Genomic DNA, 23,446 nt, shown 5'->3' with positions numbered 1-23,446 from the left:
CCAGTAGCCCCAGGACCTCTCTGTTTCTCATGCCCTCACTCCTTTTTTCTAGCTGCTTCTGTCACCTGGTTCTTCCTCACTCCCAGCACTTTGCTCTTGCCCTTGTCCCAGAGCAGCTGAGGAATTTGTACTTGCTGGCCCAGAGCCTTACCTGGAGCGTTCTTCCCCAGTGCAAGTTATAGGGCCCCGTCCCTGGTTTCCTTCAGGAATCTGTTCACATTTCATCAGTGAGACCTTTCTTCATCAGTTCACTGTAGATAGCCTGTCCTCTTTCCCTGATGGCCAGGCTCTCCCTGTCCCATATCTTCCCCATTTAGTATACACTAAATATTTCATGTTTCTTATTTTTTAAGTTGTTCCTTCCCTGTGAGAGGTAGGGTTTTTCCGTGTTCATTTTCCGTAGAGCAGTGCCTTGCATTGGTAGATGCTTAATAGTTGCTGAGTGAATGAATGCCATATGCAATTTAGTAAGTTTTAAATTGCTACATGTAGATGGGAAGAAAATACCTGTGTTTCCCATTGCTGTCAGGTATAGTGGGGTGGCAGTGAAAGAAGTAAGCTAATATTGGACTAAAGTGACTGTGTCAGATAATCAAGTTTGCTGTATGAATGGTTGACTTAAAAAGTGTTCATATCACTTTTTTATAACTTCTTCCATTTTTAATTAAAATGGTAGGAAAAATTATATGGTTATTAAATGCAGACATTTTTTAAAATTTCCTAATTTTTCTGATGTGCCCAAAGAACTAAAAGCAAGGTATGTTTTAAGACAATTAATTGATTTTTCAAATCATGCAAGGGCTGTTGTGATTGACTTTCATTCAACGCTAGATAATTACTTTCAGGCATTGTGGTTATCCTGTTACTTTTGCTAGTTTAGGAATGGAAGTGGTTTCTGGATTTAACTCTTAAAGGTGAAAGAATTGCTGAAAGCTTCTGCTTCCAGCAAAGACTTCCAAGTCTAAGAGAAGCAGAGCAAAAGGTGATTCTTTGCTTCTGGACATTCTCTGGTCCAAAAGGAGCTTGCAGCGGGGGGGGGGGGGGGGGGGGGGGAGCCCCAGGGCGGGGGAGCCCCAGTTGTCAGCATGAGGGTGAAGCTACTGCTGAGAGCAAGCCCGCCCATCTCTGCACTCCTTGTGAGATTAGCCAATAAATTTCCTTTTCACTTGAGTGTAAGTTGGTGTTTTGTTGCATGTAGCCCCAGGAACATCAAGACTGATGACATTAGTTTCATAATGTAATTTTGAATATTTTCAGTGCTCCCTCTTTGCCATTTGTACCTTATAATAAATCCAATCTGAAAGCCTTTCCCTTGATGACTAATTGACCTTATGTGTATTTTTTTGTGTAATTCTTACTTTTGCCTTAAAATCTTATATGAGACCTGGATTTACCACTCTTTCCTGAGGAACACTTTATTCATGGACTAAAGTAGATTTGGGTGGCAGTATATACTTTCCCAACACATCACAATGAAAACTTATAAAGGTCTAATTCTTCCATATAGCTTATCAGACTAATAAGAATTAGTCTTGAATGTGGTGTTTTGTGTGTGTGTGTATGTGTTTAATTTTCAAAGTTAATAGGGATCTAGGGGAGGAGATGTGTTAATATGATCTCCAACTTCTTTGAGGTTTACAATATCGTTTATTTTTTGTGACTATTTAACCTCTGGAAAATAGCTGTGCCCAGGTTTCAATAAATTTACAATTCAACTGCACTTTGGACAGAAAAGAAAAGTGCTCAGTACTTTCTCTCGTTATATGCTTTTGCTTTCTCCTCTGGTTTTACAATTTCAATTTTAGAGACAAATGACTCCAGCTGATACAGAGAAAGCTGACAGTGAGGAGAACCATATGTCTAAATATTGGTATGCTAGTAGTTGTCAAGCACTTCTCACATCAAAAATTGTTTTCAAATGAAACTTCTCGAAATCTAATAAGAATGGGATTTTCAGGGAGTTTAAATCTTTATTGTTTGATGGGGAAATATTTCACTGCTTATTGAACCCGTGGAGCACAATTTGAAAACCTGCTACATAGAGGATTAGTGAAGAATGACTCTGTAAGTTTTCATCCAAACTGAGATATTTTTGAGGAAGAAATACGATTCCAACACACAGAAACTGGGACTGCCCCAGGCAAATGAGGCCCAGAGCTCTGTAGTGGTGGATGCTGGAGCATAGATCTGAATCTCTTTGGTAATAGTCACAAGAAACTGATATGAGTCCCTTTTCCCACCTTTACAGCCGTTAGCTTCTCTCTTGCAGCTAAGGAGCACTGGTCCTACAGAGGATCTCAGCAGCCACTGAATCCAGCAGAGTAACCATATCATTGGGTGTGTTCAGCCCTTGAGCAAGTGTTTACTGGGTACCTGTTATGTGCCAGGCGTTTTCTGAGGTGCTGAGAGTTCAAAGATCCATGAAACAATTCAGAAAGTTTACCCTGTTCATTCAGCAGAACGTAGCAATGCATAGTTTCATACCCGTTCTGTTAACAATCGAGAGGCTCAAGAATGGATTCAGTAAATGGGAAGGAGCATGGAAGTTTTCAGGCCTGAATTTGGAATTTGAAATGTAATAGGTTTTATTAATAAAGCCTTCATCTCTACCTGTCACCCCCTGAGATCGAACTACGTTTTGGATCCGTGGTTGTGTATTATCCCTTTGGAATCTCATTATAGTTAGAAGTCACTATATAGTTAGGAATAGAACACAGCTGTGTCCATTGGTGTTTGTTTTAATAGTATTAGGTTTTTTATGTAAATGGTGTGGAAGATAAGTAACTAAATATAAGTGATGAGGTAGGATCCTGTGTATCTCTGTGTCACTCTTTCTGGGATTGGGGAGAAGATTGGAATGTGTTTTTGCCAATGAAAGAAGAATGAAGGGGGAACAGTCAGGAAAAATATAAACAATCAAAGAGAAGTAAAAGACGTGGGGAATTTTGCAGATACGATAGCATATGTATGTTAAGAATGATATGAAGTGCTGAGGAGTAGAAAAATGCTTCTCGATTCTATTTTGACCTTTCCACTGTAGGCTACTGACATGCCCTGCACAACACATCTCTAGTCACACTTGTTGGCAAAGATTCTCGCTGGGGGTAGTAAAGAGCCAGGGGTTGGTGAATGGAACCCACAGACTCTGGAACCAAGTTAATCTTTCTGAAACAGTTGTATTTAGTTGAAGATGTATTTTAATGTTCTTCATATAAAACATCAAAGATAATTTAGTCTACTAGATTTTTAGACTGATTTTGACTTTAAAATCAGCTTTCATGTTCACTTACTCTAGATGTTTTATAGTCCTTAAGACATTAAAAAACAACAAACCACACCTTCGTTTTCATGTCTTTTAGCTCTTTATAGACAGTATGATCATAAGTGGTATCTTTAGAAGATTATAACTAGTTACGTATGATTTGTTCTCATTTTTAACTATACTTTTCAAGAAGAACAAGTAATTATATATCAATCAAAATATGGCATGCAAACAAAATTCAGGTGTATCTTAGTTGTTTTACTGCTGGATTCAGAGCTCAAGCAGCAATTAATTAATCACTTCTGAACACGGGCCTGACCTCATACTGAACTTCTTTTGGCAAGTTCAGGCATGACTCTATTTTAGAGATTTGGGAACGTTTAGGCAATGATTTTTTTTTTTATCTTATTGTTTTTAAATGAAAGGTTAACTTAGGTAAAAAGATGTTCAAGGCCCACGTGAAGTTACAGAGCAACCGGTTTTCCTAGTTCAGTTTTTAAGCACATCCACATTTTCATGTAATATGAAGTCTTGGAAACTGAATTCCTTGCACAATTGATGAAGTATTCAAGCATATTGTTTTTCTGGTTTAATATGTCAAAAAAAGAAAGAAGAAAACTTAAGTTAACTTTGTGAATAAAAATGCAGGCCTTAAAGAAAGATCTGCTTCAAAGCCAACAGTCCCACCGGAAGAAGCTGAGCCATACCCTTGGCTGGAGGAGCAGGTTATTGAGGATTCAGGTAAGCTCTCCTGACTTCTGGCTGGAGCCTCTGCCTACCAGCTATCCAATTTGCAGTTTCCAGAATCATGTTTTACCCATAATTTGTCATGATGTTTATAGAATATTTAACTTAAAATAATTAGTATTTAATATATTTAATATTTAAAGTATTTTTTTCTTCTGAGATTTTGGAGTGAACTTACGTGTTTTCTAGTAAAACTACACAGGATAATTTTAATTTCTGAGCTCAAGAATCAAGGGCACAGAGGAGATGATGGTGCAGTTAGGAACATCGTGAACTAAATGCGAGGTTTTTGGACTCCAGTTCCAGAACCTCTTGCAGTGAAAGTACAGTTAGATATGTACGCTAGTATTGTCATCGTCTGTTCCACTAACAGAGGAGACTTACTGGGCTCCCAGTCTTTTTAGTACAAAAGTCTCCTTTCTATATCAGAGACTTCCCACACCTCCACAGGATGCTGAAGGAGGCCTGTTCTGTATCCACATAAACTCAGATGAATTCCACTATCTCCTTAGTCACCCAAGGCCCTGTGACCCACAGAAGGAAAACTCCTAAAATCGGTGAATAAATTGGCAAATAAAATCTGCATCTATTACTCTCACTTCCTGTTTGTACTGTGATATTTATTGCAAAGTATTATTCAGTTGCTGCACATTTTTTCATTTACCAAATCACTCTCCAAAATTTGGTTTCATTTTGCCACCTATTGGAAGTGTTTGGTATGACACTACATATTTACTGGCAATGAAAGTACTTTGGCTGATTTTATTATCACTGTATGAATAATATTTGATTTTATTTTCTCCCTTTTAAGATCAATATGCTGCTTGGATTTTTTTTATTTGCTTGAAATATAATCCCAGGATTTACTGTCTCCCTTCTGTTCCTTTAGAATACCATAACTCTGGAGCAAAAGAGCTTTTTTTTATTTTTTTAAGTTTTGTAATTTAAATGCATATTTGGATTTAGCGTCTCAAACACTGCACTAAATAAATTTATCCTTGAGAAATCTTTTTTTCAACCTAATACCTACTCTGAAATGTGCCATTTGCTCCTGCTCTCCTTTTTCTGTTTTGTTTTGTTAATACTACTACACATTAACTGATAACTTGTCCTTCTAAATCCAACAGTTCATTATCAACTCAGATCCTTTTTAACTTCTTGGCAATAGCTGGTTTAGTTTAAATGTTGCCTTTTCAGCCCTTCTCTTATCTAGGAGTTTGGCTTCTTCATCTTCTCTACCTATTCTACAAACCTAGGTACAATATCTCTTCATTCCAACACAATAAAATAAGCCCCCTCTTGGTCCCTACAGTACTTTCTATTTGCCCTCCAGTTCCTGTCCTGGTACTAGCCAGATTTTTGAAAAAAGAATCTACAGTTGCTTTCTTTGCCTTATTTTTCAGTCAGTTTTTAACTCATTGCAATCTAGCTTCTGCCTCTACTAATCTTACTCAGAGGAAAGGAGGAACATCACAGATTCGTGGAAAGATGAAACAGTGTAGTGGACTTACCAAATTCAAAGCCAGTGCTGGTAGCAGGTGATTCTGGAGAGACATGTGAGGGCTAGATGGTGGAGGGCTTATTCTGTTGTAAGGAGCTTAGATTTTCATCTGTTTGGGCAGAGGAAGCCATTAAAGGGTTAAGCAGAGGAGCAGCATGCCATCCACTTCAGTTACTAATATTAGATTCTCTATGGATGGTGCTGTCAGCAGTCGTAAAACTAGGAATTGCTTAGGAAGCTGTCATGGGTATTGTGAGAGATGAGGAGGGAAGAATGGAGATTGGCAGGCTCTTCTGTAATTATATGCAAATATATATAAAAATGGTTTGTGACATACAAACATCTGTAAAAATAGAAGGCACTTTTTGTGCTTCAGGAATGGTTTTTTTAATGTGATTGGCCTTAACATGTTCTTAAACTTTTTTCCTACCTGAAGTTCAAATGAACTTACTCTGCTTTTATCATTGAGGATTGTAGTCAGTGTAACTAACTGATGTCATTGGCATTATTTCATGTGACAGCATTCAGGATACTAAGTCTAGCATTACTTCAATGTACTGAACATGGATGTTTGTTAAACAGAAAATTTATCATTTTGTCAATGTCATTGTAGCTTCCTGTTTGTTTTGTGATGTTGCAACAAACCTGCTAAGCTGATAAACACCGCGGTGTTGTTGAAATGTTGTTATTGATATTGTTGATTTTTGTAATTTATACCTCTTTGAATCTGTGGATCTGACTATCAAATGGGTTTCTCTAAAGCTGAAAGGGCTGTCAGTTATAATAGAGGATCTTCTACTCAGCTTTGGGGAGTAGTCAGCCAATCCCAACCCTCTCAGTTTTCACACCAGCCAGGTGGCCCTTTCCTCTGACTATCAGGGAAGAGAGTGGTCCACCTTGTAGCTTAATGCATTTTGGCTTCATCTTCTACATTTTAATCTTTATTTCCCAGTACTTCCCTTTCTGAAAGCTTTGCCCATCCCATTTTCCTTTTTCTCTCATTATTGTGAATTGTGTTAATTAGAAACTGAAATAATTTTGCACTGTGAGGTTTTTGTTAAATTTATGTCTGCTGCCAAAATAAAACCAATCTTAAATATTTACTGTATCAACATAGGAAAAAAAAGTGCTAAGCTGATGTGAAAAGGTAGCATATAGTTTGGTGAACCAAATATATTTGTTTGAATGTGTGTACATGGGTGTCATGTTTCATGTTCTCCATTAATATCTAGATTTTTTTCTACTTGGTAATGTTTTGTCATCATTTTAGGACCTCAGAACACTGAAGATGAAGTACAAGAAGTACAAATTGAGTCCCTTCTCCATGAGGCAGTATACACAGAACATGGTATGATTTAAAATCCATTTTCTTGTGCACTGCTTGCTGAAATAATGGTTAATGACATAAAGTGACTTGGATATTATTTTTAAATTTAGATAATAATTGAGTGGGTTTTTTAATTATTAGAGGACAAGTATTTCTGAAAGAGCACTAGACTTGTTTTATATTTCCCCACCTTACTGTTAAGGAACGTATTGCATAGAAATAATAAAGAAATGGTAAGAATAAATGAGAATAAACAAGTTAAGACCAAGCTATATCAAGAACAGATGGCAAGAACAGGGAGGAGGAAAATAGAACACAAGCAAGCAAGCTGTAATGGGCTATCTGGATGCTATTGTCAGCCTAAGCCTGCTGCATACTTGGGTGGTCGCCAAAGCATAGAGGAAAACTTTTAATTATGTCAATCATGTTACCAGAGAGGAAATGCTGTCTACTTAGAGAATATAAAACATTTTCTCAGCTCTTAACTTCTAAAGCATTTCTAATATATGCAGTTCTGTACAGAGAATATTAAATGATACTTTGAAAACCCATGTTTTAAGATTTTATGAGACTGTTTCTTGTAACATCCCTCGATAAAAGCAGAGAGCCTAACCCCAAGATGTAACTCACAAAGGGATTTCAAAGGCAGAACACGTGGTATCCTGATATGCCTAATGGTTTGGTGTGAGGCAAAGAAAGTCCTAAAAGAAAAAAATTATGTTTCTTAAAAACAAATGGGATTCTCTGTCATTGAAACTGCTTTAGCAGGCCTGCTAAACTAAGACTCAGTCTTAGATGTTTTGGGGGTCATGTATAAAGCACCCCATCCAGCTCTATCTGTGCTCTGCTGGGGAGACCAGCTGTGGCTAAGCTGTAGGTTTTTGCCATTGGCTGTTTAGGGTCTAGGAACCCAGGTCCTTTCATTACCAGTTCTGCTCAGCTAGGGGAGCCACTTCACCAGATCGTGCATTTACCTCTCTCTGCAAGCAGCAAGCATAAGCTTTCCCTCCTACATCTTTTAGCTTTAACCTAACACAAGGATGATACACCACTCTAAATAAATAAGTGATTGCCATATAATGAGGTCAGTGCCGTAACGGTGAAATGTAATGGCTCTGTGGGCCTGGTGTAGAGTCTGGGGTTAAGAAAGCCTTCTTAGAAGAGGTGACTTTCTGCCTTCGTAGCTGAACAATGGCGTCGTACTGCACTAGGCAAGTGTTGTTCCGAGAAGGTTCTAAGCAAAGGGCGTGGCATGTGCAAAATCCCAGAGGACAAGAGGATCCGAGAGTAGATCAGGGTGGCTGGCCCGTAGAGTACATAGGAGGAAAGTGTTTGTACTTGATTCACAGAGTAACCGGAACCAGTGGAGGGTGCCAGGGGTGCTGCCTTCTGTTTGCAGCATGAACACAAGTGGAGGGAGTATGCTGCGGGGAGATGAGATGGGAGGCTGTACTGGTGATCCAAGTGGGTCATGATGGTCAGTCGAACTGAATTTAGCCAAGGTGGGGAGAGAGAAGCATGGGCAGATATGGTAGACGTTTGGGTGGGTGGGTGTAGGAAGCCAGATAGAAGGGGAAGACATCAAGTCAGCACCCTTGGGTTTCTGGCCACAAGCCTTCCTCTTCTTTATTTAGAAATTCACAGCAGCTGTGGCTTTAAATGTTATTTGTGTTGCTTCTGAGTGTGTATGTGCAGCCCCATCTTGTCCGAGCTCCTGGTTTATCCGCTGCCTGTTGATGTCCATGTTTTGTGGGTATCTCAGACTCAAAATGTACTTAAACAGAATTCTTGACTCCTTTGCATTTCATAGCTCTTCCTCCACTCCTTAAAATTTGGCTTTTACTGTATGTTTTTATATGTTAGGTCATGGTCTCCTCTCTACTTAGTAGCTGAAGCTAAAAACCTGGGGGTTTTCCTTACTTTCTCTCTCCTCTTCTTGCCTCATGTAACCTCACGGGCAGGTCCTGCTGATTTAGCCTCCAGCACGTACCTGGATGGCAGGGTGGCAGCATCACCATCCCCTCCTGCATGATGGCTGCAACAGCATCCAGTTGGGTCTGCATTTGATGTGCCTTGTGTAGAGCTGGTCCTTTTCTTTTTTTTTCCCCTCAGTTACTTTTCTCTAGCTCAAACGACCTCTCTTTTCCTTGTAATTGCCAAGTCTGTCTGCCTCAGGGCCTTTGTACTTGTTATATCTTGCGTGTGTGTGTGTGTGTGTGTGTGTGTGTGTGTTCCAGTCTTCACATCTTAACCGACTAAGTGGCCTCCCTGACCACTATCTCTGTGGTAGACTATCCACAGCATTGTTTCACTATTGTGTTTCAGGCCCTGTAGCTACCACGGACTAGCTGTGCGGCATCAGCCGAGTCTCTCAAGTTCCTTGTCCTTTGAAGGGGGGGATAATAGTACTTACTTCCTTGGGTTACTGTAATGGCTGCAGAGGGCTTGGCATTGCCTCAGACATAGTCAGCCTTCAGGGAACGTTTTGCTCATACCAGGCTGTCACTGACTGAGCAAGGGAGACTCACAGATAATGTGGGATGTTTGGTTGGTTTCCCTACAGAAAACAGAGACTTTCTATTACCTAGCGGTGGCTGAGAACTAAATCCTGCTCACATGAAAACCATGAAGTTGCATTGCAGAACATACTATGGCTAGAAGGAATATGGAAAGGGCTGTAAGGCAAAATCAGTGACAGAAATTAGACTTGGTGTCTGGTTTGCTGATAAGCAGAAAATCTGAAATGAGGAGAAACGATGTAGCAGGCTGTGATGAAAAGACAGAAAACAGATACATAGTGTGGCAGTAATGAGCCCACGTAGTTCAGTACCCGTGGAGAGCATCACTATGCCATACTAAAGGTGAGGGAAGGAAGCCTTCCTGCAGTGTGTGAGGAGAGTCCAGTGGCAGCAGAAATAGCAATATCCGTACAATGATGATGAAGTTGGTAACAAGAATGATACAACATTAACAATAACACTTAAATTCTTATTCTGGGCAAGGCAGCTTTCCAAGTGCTTTAATCCTCATAACACTGCTTATTATTTCCTTTTTATAGAAGAAAAATCCTTGACACCAGGTAGACATGTAACTTCTCCAGGGTCACACAGCTGGTGTGGAAAAACTAAATCTGGAGCCATACATTCCAGACCTCACACTCCTAACCACTTCACTGCCCTGTGAATGCAGCTAAGTCACTTGAGTTGGCTTGTTTAGAGTGTTATGTATAGGACCTACTCTGCTTGAAGCCATATCAAGTTACTATTGGGAGAATTTTTTACACCGTTAATGACAAGCTAAACCATATTGCAGAGGGATAATGTAGCATATCCAACATCTACACAAAAGAAGCAGAATAGTTCAGTATATCATAAAAATGGTGTCAGAAGAGAAAAATGGGCATTTCTGCATAACTTACAGGCTAGACACAGCAATATTTAGATGCAAAGTAAAGTAACATGGGTGGCCTAATGTAGATGACCTAGCATATAGCTTAGAGAGGTATCTAGCTCTTCTTTGCAATAGAACCTCCATATAGAGTTAAGATTGTTACATGGAGTTTTATGCCACTTCTCAATAAGAGGTCACAAGTGATCTCTAACCTTGTGATAATTGAAGAGGCAAATATATTAATAATTATAAACTTATTTATTCATTCCTTAAATATTTATTGAGCATTTCCTATCGCTAAGCATGGCCCTAGGTGCTGGGCATACATAGTAAATAAAATATATGAGGTCCCTGTGCTTGGTGAGTTCATGTTCTAGTGAGAGAAGACCTTTCCTACTTCAGGTGGACTAGCACTTGACCGGAATGAGGACAGAGCTTCAGAGTGGGCAACACTATGTGCCATGGTCCAGATGAGGGGCAGGGAGTGTGCAGCAGCAGGAACAGGTGTGTGGCAGCCCTTCAGAAGGGGTTCATGTGTCCATGCTGGCTGCTGCCTGTGGGCCTTGTTGTGAACTCGTATGACTTTGTTCTTTATGATTGTTCAAGGAGACGATGTGCAACAAGAAGAGGATGGGCAAGTGAGAGAACCACAACCAGAAGATGATTTCCTTGTAGGAAGTGATACAGATGATAGATATGAGCCCCTGGAGACTGGAACATTTCATGAAGGTAGAAAAAATAATCAACATTTTTGTTTCCGAATGAAACACAATAGTTTGTAGTTATGATTATTGAAGTCTTTCTTATACACCTTTAAAATCAAAATTTTTATCTGAAGTTTGTTTTTAAGTTGAAGCTGGGAAGTCCATTTAGAACTAAGTTTTTCCCTAAAATAAATAGACCCTGATTTTGATTCAAAGCACTTTAAAGGAAACTGTCAGAATGTATAAATTCCTTATGGAAAGTGAAATGTTTTAGCACATTACTTTTACTCTACACTGCTTCCTACAGTGCCATGTGTTAGAAGAAATTCAGAAAATTGATAAAATATTTTACTTTGCAATCACAGACTCTTGTTTTAACATGAACTCTGTAGTCACAGTCACATAAGAACATAATTCTTAGCTTCTATACCAGGCATTGAGAACCTTTTCCTGTAAATAGCTAGAGGATCAATATTTTAGGCTTTACAGACCATACGGCCTTTATTGCAACTACTCAGCTCTGCTGTCATAGTGCAAAAGTAGCCCTGAACAATACCTAAATGGGTAGGTATTGCTATGTTCCAATAAAACTTTATTTACAAAATCAGGAGACAGGCTTGCTCTGAGCTACAGACCATACTTTGCTGACATCTGTTCTGTGTCAGTATCTTCAATTAAATGCTGGTTATTTAAATATCCATTGAGTAGCTGCCTTGTATCGTTTGCAGTAGGCAAGTTAGAGCTGTAGTTACTCACTGTTGACATATAGAGACAAGTAATTTCTGTGATGATGAAAGCTTTTTCATATATTTTGTGTTCTGCTATGATTTAATGTGACACTATCACAGTTATTTGAAGCCTCATTAAATAAGCACATGTGCTTTGTTCTTATGGTATCTATTCTCCGTTCTTTTTTCTTAAGGTGATCCTTTAAGACTTTAATGAGTTCTTGAAAGATTTTTTTTTTTTTACTTTTAAATTAATTTATTTTAAAGTAAGCTCTATGCACAATGTGGGGCTTTAACTCACAACCCTAAGATCAAGAGTCACACGCTCTACCAACCGAGCCAGCCAGGCACCCCGAAAGATTTTAATCCACAAATTGTACTTTGATTGATAAATGTTTTATTCAGAATATATAAGTATATAAATGATATAATTGTATGTATATGATTTTATACTTAAAATGAATACTAGTGAAACATAAGGTCTTGGATGTGGAGTCAGAGAAAGAATTTCTTGTGAATATGGTCCATATAAGATGTACTTGATGTTCCTACAAATAGTTTTCAATCTTGAATGCAATTAAGATCACCTAGAGAGCTTTTAAAAACTTTGACCCCCCAGACAAAGTGAATTAGAATGTTTGGGGTGTGGGATCTCAAAAATGGCCAATTGTAGAAGCTCCTCAGGTCATACCAAAGTGCAGCCAAGATTGAGCAGAAGTGTGGCTAGGCTGTTTATTTTTTCATGTGTCTCACCTCCTGTCCTAGGCTTCTGGGTATGAATAAGCTAAGGCCTGTATGTCCATGCTGATAGCCAATGAGAATCGGTTGGAGAGGTAGCCTGGTCACAATACAATTGGTAAATGGTTGCTAGGACTTTACTAAAGCACATAAAAGTAACGAGAAAGTAAATGTATCTCCTTTTCACAATATTTAATGCATTGGGAAACTAGTTTAGAAGCCAGAAGCTCTTGATTTATGAATGAATATGTTTCAAAAAATTTACATTTATGCCTATTGTTGACAGCAGGAAATGCACATTTCCATAGAAATAATGTTGTAGGCAATGGTTTAGTTTCCACACCAACCTGCAAAATTGTATACAATGCATAATTTTCTATGAAAAATGTACACTCAAAATGAGTTTGAGTTTGTATATGAGCTCAGCTGCATTATGCTTTGAAAATAGGCATTTATAGACCGACCAGCTTTAGAACTTTAGACCTTTGGGGTGCCTGGGTGGTAGAGTTGGTTAAGTGTCCAGCTCTTGGATTTGGCTCAGGTCCTGATCTCACAGTTGTGATCTCAGGGTCATGAGATCAAGCCCCATGTCAGCTCCATACTCAGCTTGGAGTCTGCTTGAGACTCTCTCCTTCCCCTCTCCACTCTCCGCTCTCTCTTTCTCTCTCAAATACATACATACATACATACATACATACATTTGTTTATCTGTTTATTTATTTATCTACCTATTTATTTATTTTAAAAAGAGAACTTTAGGGATCCCTGGGTGGCGCAGCGGTTTGGCGCCTGCCTTTGGCCCAGGGCGCGATCCTGGAGACCTGGGATCGAATCCCACGTTGGGCTCCCGGTGCATGGAGCCTGCTTCTCCCTCTGCCTATGTCTCTGCCTCTCTCTCTCTGTGACTATCATAAATAAATAAAAAATTTAAAAAAAAAAAAAAAAGAGAACTTTAGACTTTTAATTATCATATGATTTCTTTGGGGAAAAAAATGATTCTAAGTAGGGGTGTTGATAAAATGATTTCGCATTTTCCTAATATCTCTTGCTCCCTCCTGTCTTCAGCCAGGTTGGCTCAGGAAGATTGACAGTTACTCAGAATCTTGGTATCTTAGATGTTCCTTATAGAACACAATTCAGTTAAGACACTCACATAGGGAATTTGATGTTTTCAAGGTTAGGAGTTATAGATTGAGGGTAGGAAGAAATATTTCTAAAAAGTTTATAAATTGAGGAAACCTTACTTTCTGACCTAAACTTTAATTGGGGTGTAGATTTAGTGTGAACTTAAAAGTTGTTTGTTAAAAGTCTTCAGAAATTAAGAGTTGTTACACTTCATATAGTTTTTACATTAACTGGGATCAGTGGAGTAGTGAGGATTCTGTGGCAGCAGCACTTTGCTACTAGGAGTATTATGAACACATTTGCCTTTTAGCTCCCCGTGTTAGTCTCCTTCAGGGATGCCTGGGTGGCTTAGTGGTTGAGCGTCTGCCTTTGGCTCAGGGCATGATCCCGAAATCTCAGGATCAAATCCATATTGGGCTCCTTGTGTGGAGCCTGCTTCTCCTGTCTCTGCCTCTCTCTCTGCTTCTGTTTCTCTCATGAATAAATAAATAAAATCTTAAAAGAAAAAAAAAAAAAAGAAAGTTTCCTTCATTCTTCCTTGTATTCCCATCTGTAGACACTATTTTCTGGAGAAAATAGGACACCACAGTGGAACTTGAAGTAGACTAGGAATTAGCCCCTTTCCTGGGTCCAGCCTTGTCACTATGTTACTCTGTTCAAATCATCCTGTCGTTAGTACAGGCTATGGTGGTGTTGAGTGGATCTACGAGAATGTGTGAGGCATTTCTAGGTGTAGTTCTAGTAATAAGATAAAGTGTTTAGCAGACAGTTAATGGCTATTTTCATGTTTTATTTTAATAATTATTTGCTTTCAAAATAAGATCAATGATAAGCATAGATTAAGAATATACTCTACAGTAAAATTGTAGAATTTTATGAAAGTGGTACTATTGATTTGATGTTATTCTTTTCAGAAACTGAAGATAGTTACCATATAGAAGAGACAGGTGAGATTTAAGCTTAATACTATCCTTTTTTAATTAGAATGAGTCTTTTCCTATAAAAGAACATTGTGAGAGAGAAAAACATTATCTGAATATCTATTAATAATATATTTTATATCATAAAATACCATATAATATGTAGTTAATTATATAAACATGTATATAATATATCATGAATTCATATATATGTTTCTTTGTGATAATAGTTTTTGTGCTTTTGACGTCTGCTTCCTGAGGATAAATTCCCAGTAGTGGGACTACTAGGCCAGAAAATACAGTAGAAGTGCATGTTTTGTTGTCTTAAATTAGAAAGTCAATGAAAAGTCACAATTGTGTGTTGTCACTGGTCACACATCCCTAGAAGATAATGGCCTCATTGGAGAGGAACATGTCATCTTTCAGAAAGCCTGTGTTGACTAGTTTTTCTCCCAGTGCTGGAATAGATGCCTTTCTCTGTACATGAGAACCACATGATATTCTTGGCTGGCATTTAGGACCTGTATTGTTTCAACAATATGTATTTGTAAATACTAGAATTATATTGCAGACTGGGAGTCCTCAGGTACTGAGTCCAAGTGTGAGGGGCTGGGAAGTGTGTGTGTGCGTGTGCATGTGCATGTGTCCTTGATCAGGCACACTCTGTGGCAGGTGCTTGCTGAGTGGATGAGAGGTCGGCTCACCTGCCATCTCCTTGCTCTCAGTCTCTCTCTCATTAGTCTTTTACTGAATGTAGTTGAACTTGCATAATCTAAATGAGACTGTAACTTCACCATCTCGTGGTTTGATTCTAAACCCATTGATGATGGAGACTGTCTCATTCATCTTTGTATCTGGCATTTCGCAAAGGTAGCACCTGGGTGTTCTATGAGTGAATATAAATGTGAGCATCATTATGATTTTACAATTCTGTTATTATTAGATGTTGTGTTTTTCCTATTTTGAATATTGAGTATAATCGTTCTTGAGATATATTTGCAATTTCCTAATCACTTCTTAATTTACAGCTTCACAGGCTTATAATCAGGATATGGAAGAGATGATGTATGAGCAGGACAATCCAGGTTTGTGATATGTGTTTCTGTTTGAGCACTGGCCAAGGCCATTTTACCCCAGGTTTAATATTCTCATTTATCGTAGAGTCCTCTTTGTAATACAATCATTTTTGGTTGCCCAGATGTTTATAGAAATTCCTGAATATAGTTTAATATTACATCGAGGAATGAGGAAAAGAGGAGATGTATTTTTCAAACCACCATTGGAACTTTGCTCTTTGTAGATAGGGCACTGGAAATGTGATTTGGAAATTGACGAGGCAGTATGATGTAGTGGAGTCTGACTGGTTCTGCTCCTTCCTATCTTTGGGACTTAGAAAATTATGGAACTGTATTCAACTTAAATTTTATTAGATGGTAATGATAATATCTGTCTTACAGTTGTGAAGATTAGAATTTGTAAATACTTTAGAATGGCATCTGGTAATGTGTTCGATTTTTTTCATGTTTGACAGAGGTGTATATTTTTTCTTTTTAGATTCGATGGAGCCAATAGTAGGTGATGATGGAAGAACATACCATGAAGCAGGTATTGGATGAATATTTTCATTAGATTGTAAACATTACTCAAGCCTTTACAGTTACAGTGCTATGTTAACCTGGTGATTTTTCTCTCAAAGGAGTCAAAAGTAATTTTAACACCTAATACAAGTCTTTTTGCTTTATAACAAGATGAGATTATGAAAAGAATATCAAGCTTTCATATTTTAGCTTGTCTACACTGGCACCATGACAAAACACGAATCCTTAATGCTACTTTTGCATATCTTTATACCAGTTTGAGGAATTTTTATGAAAATAATTTACTTGTCCTTTTGTCTAGTTGTTTTTGAGCAAAGGTACTTATCACTGACTGCAGACACTAATATTTAAGGGAATAATTCTGTATTTGAGATTAAGTTGTATTTTTTAGCTAAGCAATTACATAGAATGACCCATTTAATACTGAGTTTTATTCTCTCTTTTGCAGATGACCTTACATACCAAGACTATGATGAACCAGGTTTGGAAATGCTTCTTAACTTTAAGCCGCCTACTTGTTTTACAGTCTACTCATAATTTGACTGTAGAGTATAGAGAATAATGTTTTAAGCTACAAATACCATAACTTAAAATCACCAAATGAATGGGAGTTTTCAAAGAATTTACTTGGGGAGATTGTTTACCTCCTCCAGTGGTTCTGCCATTAACTAATTTCTTAAACTCTTCGCAAGTTGCCTTTGGAAGCAGTTGAAAATCATTCACTAAAGCTTATCTCATTTATATTCATAGCTCTCTTTGATTAAAATATAATAATGCTTTATTATATTTTAATAAATAAATGGTGGAGAACTAGTCAAAGTTTAATGACTAGTTTCTTCTACATAGTAATCCCACTCTTAAAGGTGATGGACCTGCTAGCATGGAGAAAGGTACAAAATAATTTCATTGCAGACTTGAAAGTGGCATAATTATTGTGGCTTGAGTGGCATTAGATTCAGATTTAGACAATTATAGCTTCGTTTGTTTCCCAAGCACTTCTATTCTGCCTTATTAAACTTCATGATGTAGATTCTATTTTTACTACTTCCCAGATGAAAGAAATAAAGTTCAGAGAATGTAAGTGATTTACATAAGTTCATATGACTAAGAAATGATAAAGCCAGTGGTGTATCATTTTTATTCCACCACCTTCACAAATGACTCTAAAAGGAAAGAGTCAATTGAGCATAACTTCATGTGTGAAGCAAGAAGAGGGAAGAAATGTATAGGCTTGAGGTAAATATGGAGGACTTTCTGTGTACTGGATGGTTTTGGGAGCTTGACATTTAATATGAATGATATTATAAGGAATTAAATAACTTGGCCACTATGATTGCATCTAGCTTTTCTTTTTCAGTTTCAAATTTAAAGGAGAAAATAGGAATTTGGAAATTAAAAATTACATGGAGAGATGAGACTTGAGATACTTTTCTGATTTCTGCCACTCATTATAATGTTTGTCTAAATATGCTAGAAAGAACATGTTTGGAAGGGAATTTGCAGACTAGATCCAGAGAACTTTAAAATCAAACTTGAAAGAAGTATAAAATTAGATACTGTGTTAAAAAAGATGTTGTAAAAATAAATGTATTTTCATAGGCAGAATATCAGAATAAGTATAATTCAACAGGTTAAAAAGAGTAATAAATAGGACGTAGGGGGGTCATCAAGATTTGAGACACTTTGGATCTCAAGATTTTAAGATATTTAGATTACGTTGCTATAAAACCTAAACTTTTTCAAACAAAAGGGAAGTAATAGAATTATTAATAGGATTGTACACTATGTTCTAAAAAGATACCTTAGTGAAATTTAGGAACCAGAATGGGGAAACCCAAGTGAACATGTAAATGAAGCCATAAGTAGGATGAAGACAAAACCATTTTTCAGTAGGAGAAGAGAATATATTCTGTATTAAACTCCCTACATCTAGAACCTAAACCTGGAAAACATGTGGCTTACTGGGGAGGGAACCAACTTTGCACATAAAAAATCTAGGAAGCATATGTATTTGAATATACCTAGCCTATATTAAATAAATCTAGGAAATGCAAGTAGTACCATCTTACCATCTGATTGATTTATTCATATGCTGCATATGCATTAACTATCTTATGTCCTAAACATAGGACTGGAGCAGTTCTAGTGAGGAACATACACACGGTTCATATTCCCACAGACTATATTTTACCTGGTAGAGGGGGATATTGGGGGAGGGTAGAAATTATACAGATAACTTCAATTTAGTGTTTACTCACAATTGTGCTAAGTGCTGGTGAGAACAATGATAGTGTGTAACAAGAGCACACAGTGAAGAGAAACCTAGTTAGTTAATGGACCAGGGAAGGCTTCCCTAAAGTTTGGAGGTGAAAGTTAGAGCCATTGACAAGTCAAGGGGAAGGTGGCTGGAATGTCTTAAGCCTCTGAGGTGAGAAGATGTGTCTGGAGTGCTGGCAGTCTAATCTGGGCTTGGACTGCACTATGTCTAGGGTCCAGAGGATGTCTAGAGATAGTTTGGGATGTTTACCTACCCTTAGGCATCATTCAAGGCACTACAAAATCAGATACACATTTTGCCTGGCATGTAGCAAATAGACTGGAAAGAAACAAGAATGGATGTGGGGAGACTAGTTAGTTTAGTGCGGTTATCTCAATCTGATCTTGCCCCGAGTCCCATTTTCTGCCAAAAGAGGAATCAGAGAAGATAAGTTTCAGGAAAGAGATGTTCAGCAGTGTCCCATGCCACTGAGGAGCCACGCAAGGTGAGCACTGAAAACATGCATTTGATCTAGTATGATAGTGGCTTCCCAATGACGTTGGCAGGAGCCATTTTCAAAGGACAGAGATAAAGTAGTTTATACCAGGGTGGTGGCAGTAAAAGGAAGCAGACAAGCTGAGACATGTAAGGAGATAAAATTGACAGGGTGTGATGTGTGTGGATATAGCTGGGTTGAAAAAGCACGATGTCACGAACCCCATCCACTGTTCAGCTTGTTCCCTTGATGGATAGTGGTGCTTTTTCCCAAAGATAGGCAAGACTAGAAAACAGAAACGAGCCAAGAGGCCATGAGTCCAGTCTGTACATGTCGACTGTATGTCAAGACATCCAGGGGGGATATCTAATAAGCCAATTGGTGCTTGGATCTCAGCAGAGACATCTAATTCTTGGCTATAAGTTTGGGAATCTTGAGTCTAGATAAGGTAATTGAAACCAAAGGCTGAGATCACTTATGGAGGGAGGACTGAGTTGGGGGGAATGGGAGGCTCTGTGGCTCACCACCATGAAAGCTAATATTTAATGCCTGGTAGGACTAGGGTAGGTGATGAAGATTGAGGAGAAAAGAAGGAATAAAAGGAGAACATGGTCACAGTGAAGTCCAAGGGCAGTAGTGTTTGAGAAGGAAGGAGCTGCTGAGAGATCTAACTTGGCAAGGTGGAACACCTCCATTAGATGGAATAAGGGGCTCACTGGTGGTCTCAGAGGAGTTGTGTCAGGGATGAGTCAGGGCCGCAAGAGAGATGGTTCAGGAAGGAAAGGAGGAGTGAAACAGCAAATGTAAATGACTGAAGAAATTAGATTATGAAATGGAGGGGGAGAGATGGGGAAAAGGGAAGTAGGCTCAATAAAGGGCCTTTTTTTTTTTTAAGTTGGTAGAGACTTGAGCATGTTTAAATACAACACAGTTCAAAGGAATGGAGCGAGCAAACAGGCACTGCCCCTTTGTTTTACCAAAACCACCAGAAGGACAGAGGATGATGGATTAAAAATTTTCCCTTACTTTACCCAGTGCTGAGAATAATATCTGAAATATAGTAGGTGCTCGAAAAATTTCCTTTATTAAATGATCATAAGGAATACATTTATAACTATGCTAGGAAAATAAGAAAGCTCGCTCTAAGCACACCAAAAAATTTGAGGCGTTTTTGGAGAATGGAAAAAGCTGGGATGAAGTTGATGAAAAAGCTGTGACCCAGCTGAACCCGAGAGAAGAGACCAGAGCATCTTTTACAGCAGAACAGAGAGCCACTGAGCCCCGTACAGGTCACAAGAGGAGAAATGATGGGTGCAGGGCAGTGAGTTCAGGACCTGTAAGCTGAGCCTTTGTGCTGTGGGGCTGGCACCACGAGTGTTTGCCCCCAAGTGGAAGATCTGAGAGCTGTTGCCTAAGCTCAGAACCCTCCCCTGCAGACATGAAAAAAATAGAGAAAGGAAATTCACTGCCACTGGGAGTAAACAGATTTTGGATCCTGGTAACAAGTAATTGGGGAAGAACCTTAATTTCCCCCATTTTACACTAAAAAATATCTGTAACTGCCGCTCTCTTTTGGCTAAAAGGGGGCTGGCCTACTTGGAATCTGGGCTTGTTTGACTCCACACCAAACTGCTCCCCTCCTCAGCCTGCCACTTCCCAGCAACTATGCCCCAGGGTTCAAGGACGAATGAGACATCATCTGTGCTCATGAAACCATAGAGCGAACGCTGTGTCATAGTGAGAATTATGTAGTCCTAACGGATTATTTTTTCTGTGTATCTTCTAGTATATGAACCACCGGAAAATGAAGGGCTAGAAAGTTCAGGTAAGCTCTTTCTCTAAGCAGGTGTCTCCTGCAAGTCAGTCCCACCCCCCTTATATTTATTAAAAGTCTGATAGCTTGTGGAATAAAGACAGAGGTAGTAAAAAATACAAGACATGTTCAAGTATCCAAGGAAGTAATTGCATATTGTCAATATTGTTCCCTTATGCAAGTTTTATGTCATCGGGGATGATGTCGGCCTATTTGATATATTCTTTGAATATAATTTAGGAATTAAAGTTGATATGCTAATATAAATCAGAGAGGGAGACAAATAAAAGACTCCTAATCAGGAATGGTTGGGTGGCTCAGTGGTTGACCAGCTGCCCTCGGCTCAGGGCAGATCTTGGGGCCCTGGGATCTAGTCCCACATCAGGCTTCCCTCGGGGAGCCTGCTTCTTCCTTTGCCTATGTCTCTGCCTCTCTCTGTGTATCTCTCATGAATAAATAAATAAAATCTTAAAAAAAAAAAAGACTCTTAATCATAGAAAACATACTGAGGGTCACTGGAGGAGAGGGGAGTGGGGGGATGAGGTAATTGGGTGATGGGTATTAAGGAGGGCATGTGATGTAATGAGTACTGGGTGTTACATAAGACTGATAAATCACTGGCCTCTAAAAAAAAGTAATTAGTGGATATTCTTTGGGTAATTTTAGAATAATATTAGATGTTGAACCATTAAAAAATAATTTTTAAAAAGGAGGGTGTGTGATGTAATGAGCACCGATGAATCAGTGACCTCTACCTTTGAAACCCATAATATATGTTAATTAACTGAATTTATATAAAATTTAAAAAAATACTTAGGAGTCTCCATAAGAAGCCCCAGTCTAAAAAGAGCCAAATTTAGTTATCTTAGTAGAGATAAGTTAATTTAAGGATCTAGTGTGAGATAATGTAAAATGTGTTTGGTTTTTTTTTTTTTTTTAGATAATGCTGGAGAAGATTCAAACATAATTTTAGAAGGTAAGTTAATTTTATAGAGATAGTTTTACTTTTTGTATTCAAACTACATTCATGTATTCAAGAGATACGTATTGGACACTTTGCTATCTATAGGATGTCCAGGGCTAAGAGGGTGCAAGCGAAGATGATGGAGATAGCATTTCTGGTTTCCTTGGAATTGGCATTCTTATGGCCAAATATGATAAAGTAACTACAAATTATGAAAAGGGTGATAAAAGAGATAAAACCAGGATACTACAATAGCAAATAACTGGTTTCGGCAAGGCTCCTCTAATGAGGGGGTGGTTTTGTCAGATGGAGTTAGCCTTGGGCAGGGATGGGTTAAAAGTTGGGTTCTTTATGTTGTTCAGCTGGACCGACTATTTTTTTTTTTAAGATTTTATTTATTTATTTGAGACAGAGCACGAGCAGGGAGCAGAGTCAGGAGGAGAGGGAGAAGGAGACTCCCTGAGGACAGGGAGCCCAATGCAAGGCACAGTCCCAGGACCTTGAGATCATGACCTGAGCCAAAGGCAGACACTTAACTGACTGAGCTGCCCAGGCAGCCCTAGACAAATGATTTTCAAATCCATTCTTTTCTCTGTGGCTCTAGTGCTCTAGTTCAGCCATCATCACCTTCCTGGACAACAGTGGTAGCCTTCTAGCCCATCTTCTCAACTAGATACTTGTGTTCTTCAAATCCATTTGTCAGGATGCCATTAGGGTGATCTATTCAAAAGTACTGGTTAGGCTATATCAACCCTGTGCCTAAACCCTCTTTTCTTCCCCATCTGTGTCAGGATGATTATTTTCTGTTACAGGTAATAGAAAATAAACTTGAATTGGCTTAAGCATTAAAGATTCAGGTGACAAATCAGTTGTGAACACGGAGGACCTAATGAATCTAGATTATATTCCAAGTGCAGTGGGAATCTGGGAAAAATACTTAAATGAGATATAGCATACTCTGACTTACTTTAAACAATTACTTTCATTCGTAGTTAGGAAATGGATTGAATGGAGAAATGGAGGCAGGGACCACCCTGTTAGGAAATGATTGTACCAATCCAGGAAGTGATCATGGTGGCCTGGAGTAATGTTATGGCAGTGGAAATGACATGGAGGAGGAAGTTTTGTATTTTAAATGTATTTTTGAATTACAACTGATGAAACTTTCTGATGGTTGTGAAGGAAAGAGAAATAAAGGGAGACTTTGGTCTGGTTTGAATAACTGTCGGATGAGGAGGCAATCTACCAAGAAGAAAACTAGGATATATAAGAAACTGGTTTAGAGGAGAAAACCAAGGCTTATTTTAAGTTTGGGAATGAAGTGAGATTCCCACGTAGAGGTTTCAAGTAGCAGGTTGGATATACCAATGATACGAACTAGATGGGTGAGACCTGAGATTGATATGTTTGGGAGCCCTCATGAAGATGGGAGTTGAAAGCCTTACTGAAGTGGATTTAACAAGTTCCGGAGTAAAGAAAATCAGGTTGTGCTGATATAATTAATTCATAATTACCTTTTAAAAAATCCTCTCACTACATTGTTACCAGAATAAATTTCAGGTAAATTTGTTAAATGTATACTTTTTTAATACAATCAGTTGAAAATTTAATTTATCTTGCAATAATAAGAATAAGGCTTTCTTAGTATAACATCAATGATGGAAATAACAAAGTGATCAATACTTTATGATGCACATAGTTTTTTCAAACCTAAAATGACAAATAAAAGAAATTCTGAGAAAAAAATATTAGTGAAGATGATAAAGTGCTAATAGATCTCTGATTTAACCAAGAGTAAAATCAGTACGCAAACCTTAACAAGCCAGTCACAACAGAGAAAGCTAGTAAGCACTCACAGTACTGCCACTAAAACAAC

General features: G+C 38.3%; 1 protein-coding gene across 13 annotated transcripts in view; it reads left to right on the top strand.

Moving 5' to 3' along the window:
* ASPH (aspartate beta-hydroxylase) overlaps positions 1-23,446 on the top strand; it is a 213,038-nt gene that overhangs the window by 62,742 nt on the left and 126,850 nt on the right. For 8 of the 13 annotated variants that reach the window (XM_035708218.2, XM_035708220.2, XM_025477817.3 and 5 more), the window contains 9 exons: positions 3,911-4,003; positions 6,781-6,858; positions 10,834-10,956; positions 14,437-14,469; positions 15,471-15,527; positions 15,997-16,047; positions 16,489-16,521; positions 20,580-20,618; positions 21,547-21,582. In XM_035708218.2, coding sequence (XP_035564111.2) covers positions 3,911-4,003; positions 6,781-6,858; positions 10,834-10,956; positions 14,437-14,469; positions 15,471-15,527; positions 15,997-16,047; positions 16,489-16,521; positions 20,580-20,618; positions 21,547-21,582 — 543 coding nt within the window. The remainder of the gene's footprint in view (positions 1-3,910; positions 4,004-6,780; positions 6,859-10,833; positions 10,957-14,436; positions 14,470-15,470; positions 15,528-15,996; positions 16,048-16,488; positions 16,522-20,579; positions 20,619-21,546; positions 21,583-23,446) is intronic. The other 5 variants (XM_049103940.1, XM_049103941.1, XM_049103944.1 and 2 more) reach the window with 2 other exon arrangements.

Source organism: Canis lupus, chromosome 29 (assembly GCF_003254725.2).
Source record: "Canis lupus dingo isolate Sandy chromosome 29, ASM325472v2, whole genome shotgun sequence".
In the NCBI taxonomy this organism is placed as follows: domain Eukaryota; kingdom Metazoa; phylum Chordata; class Mammalia; order Carnivora; family Canidae; genus Canis; species Canis lupus.
The sequence above is the reverse complement of the archived record's forward strand: the minus strand, read 5'-3'. Positions and strand labels throughout refer to the sequence as shown.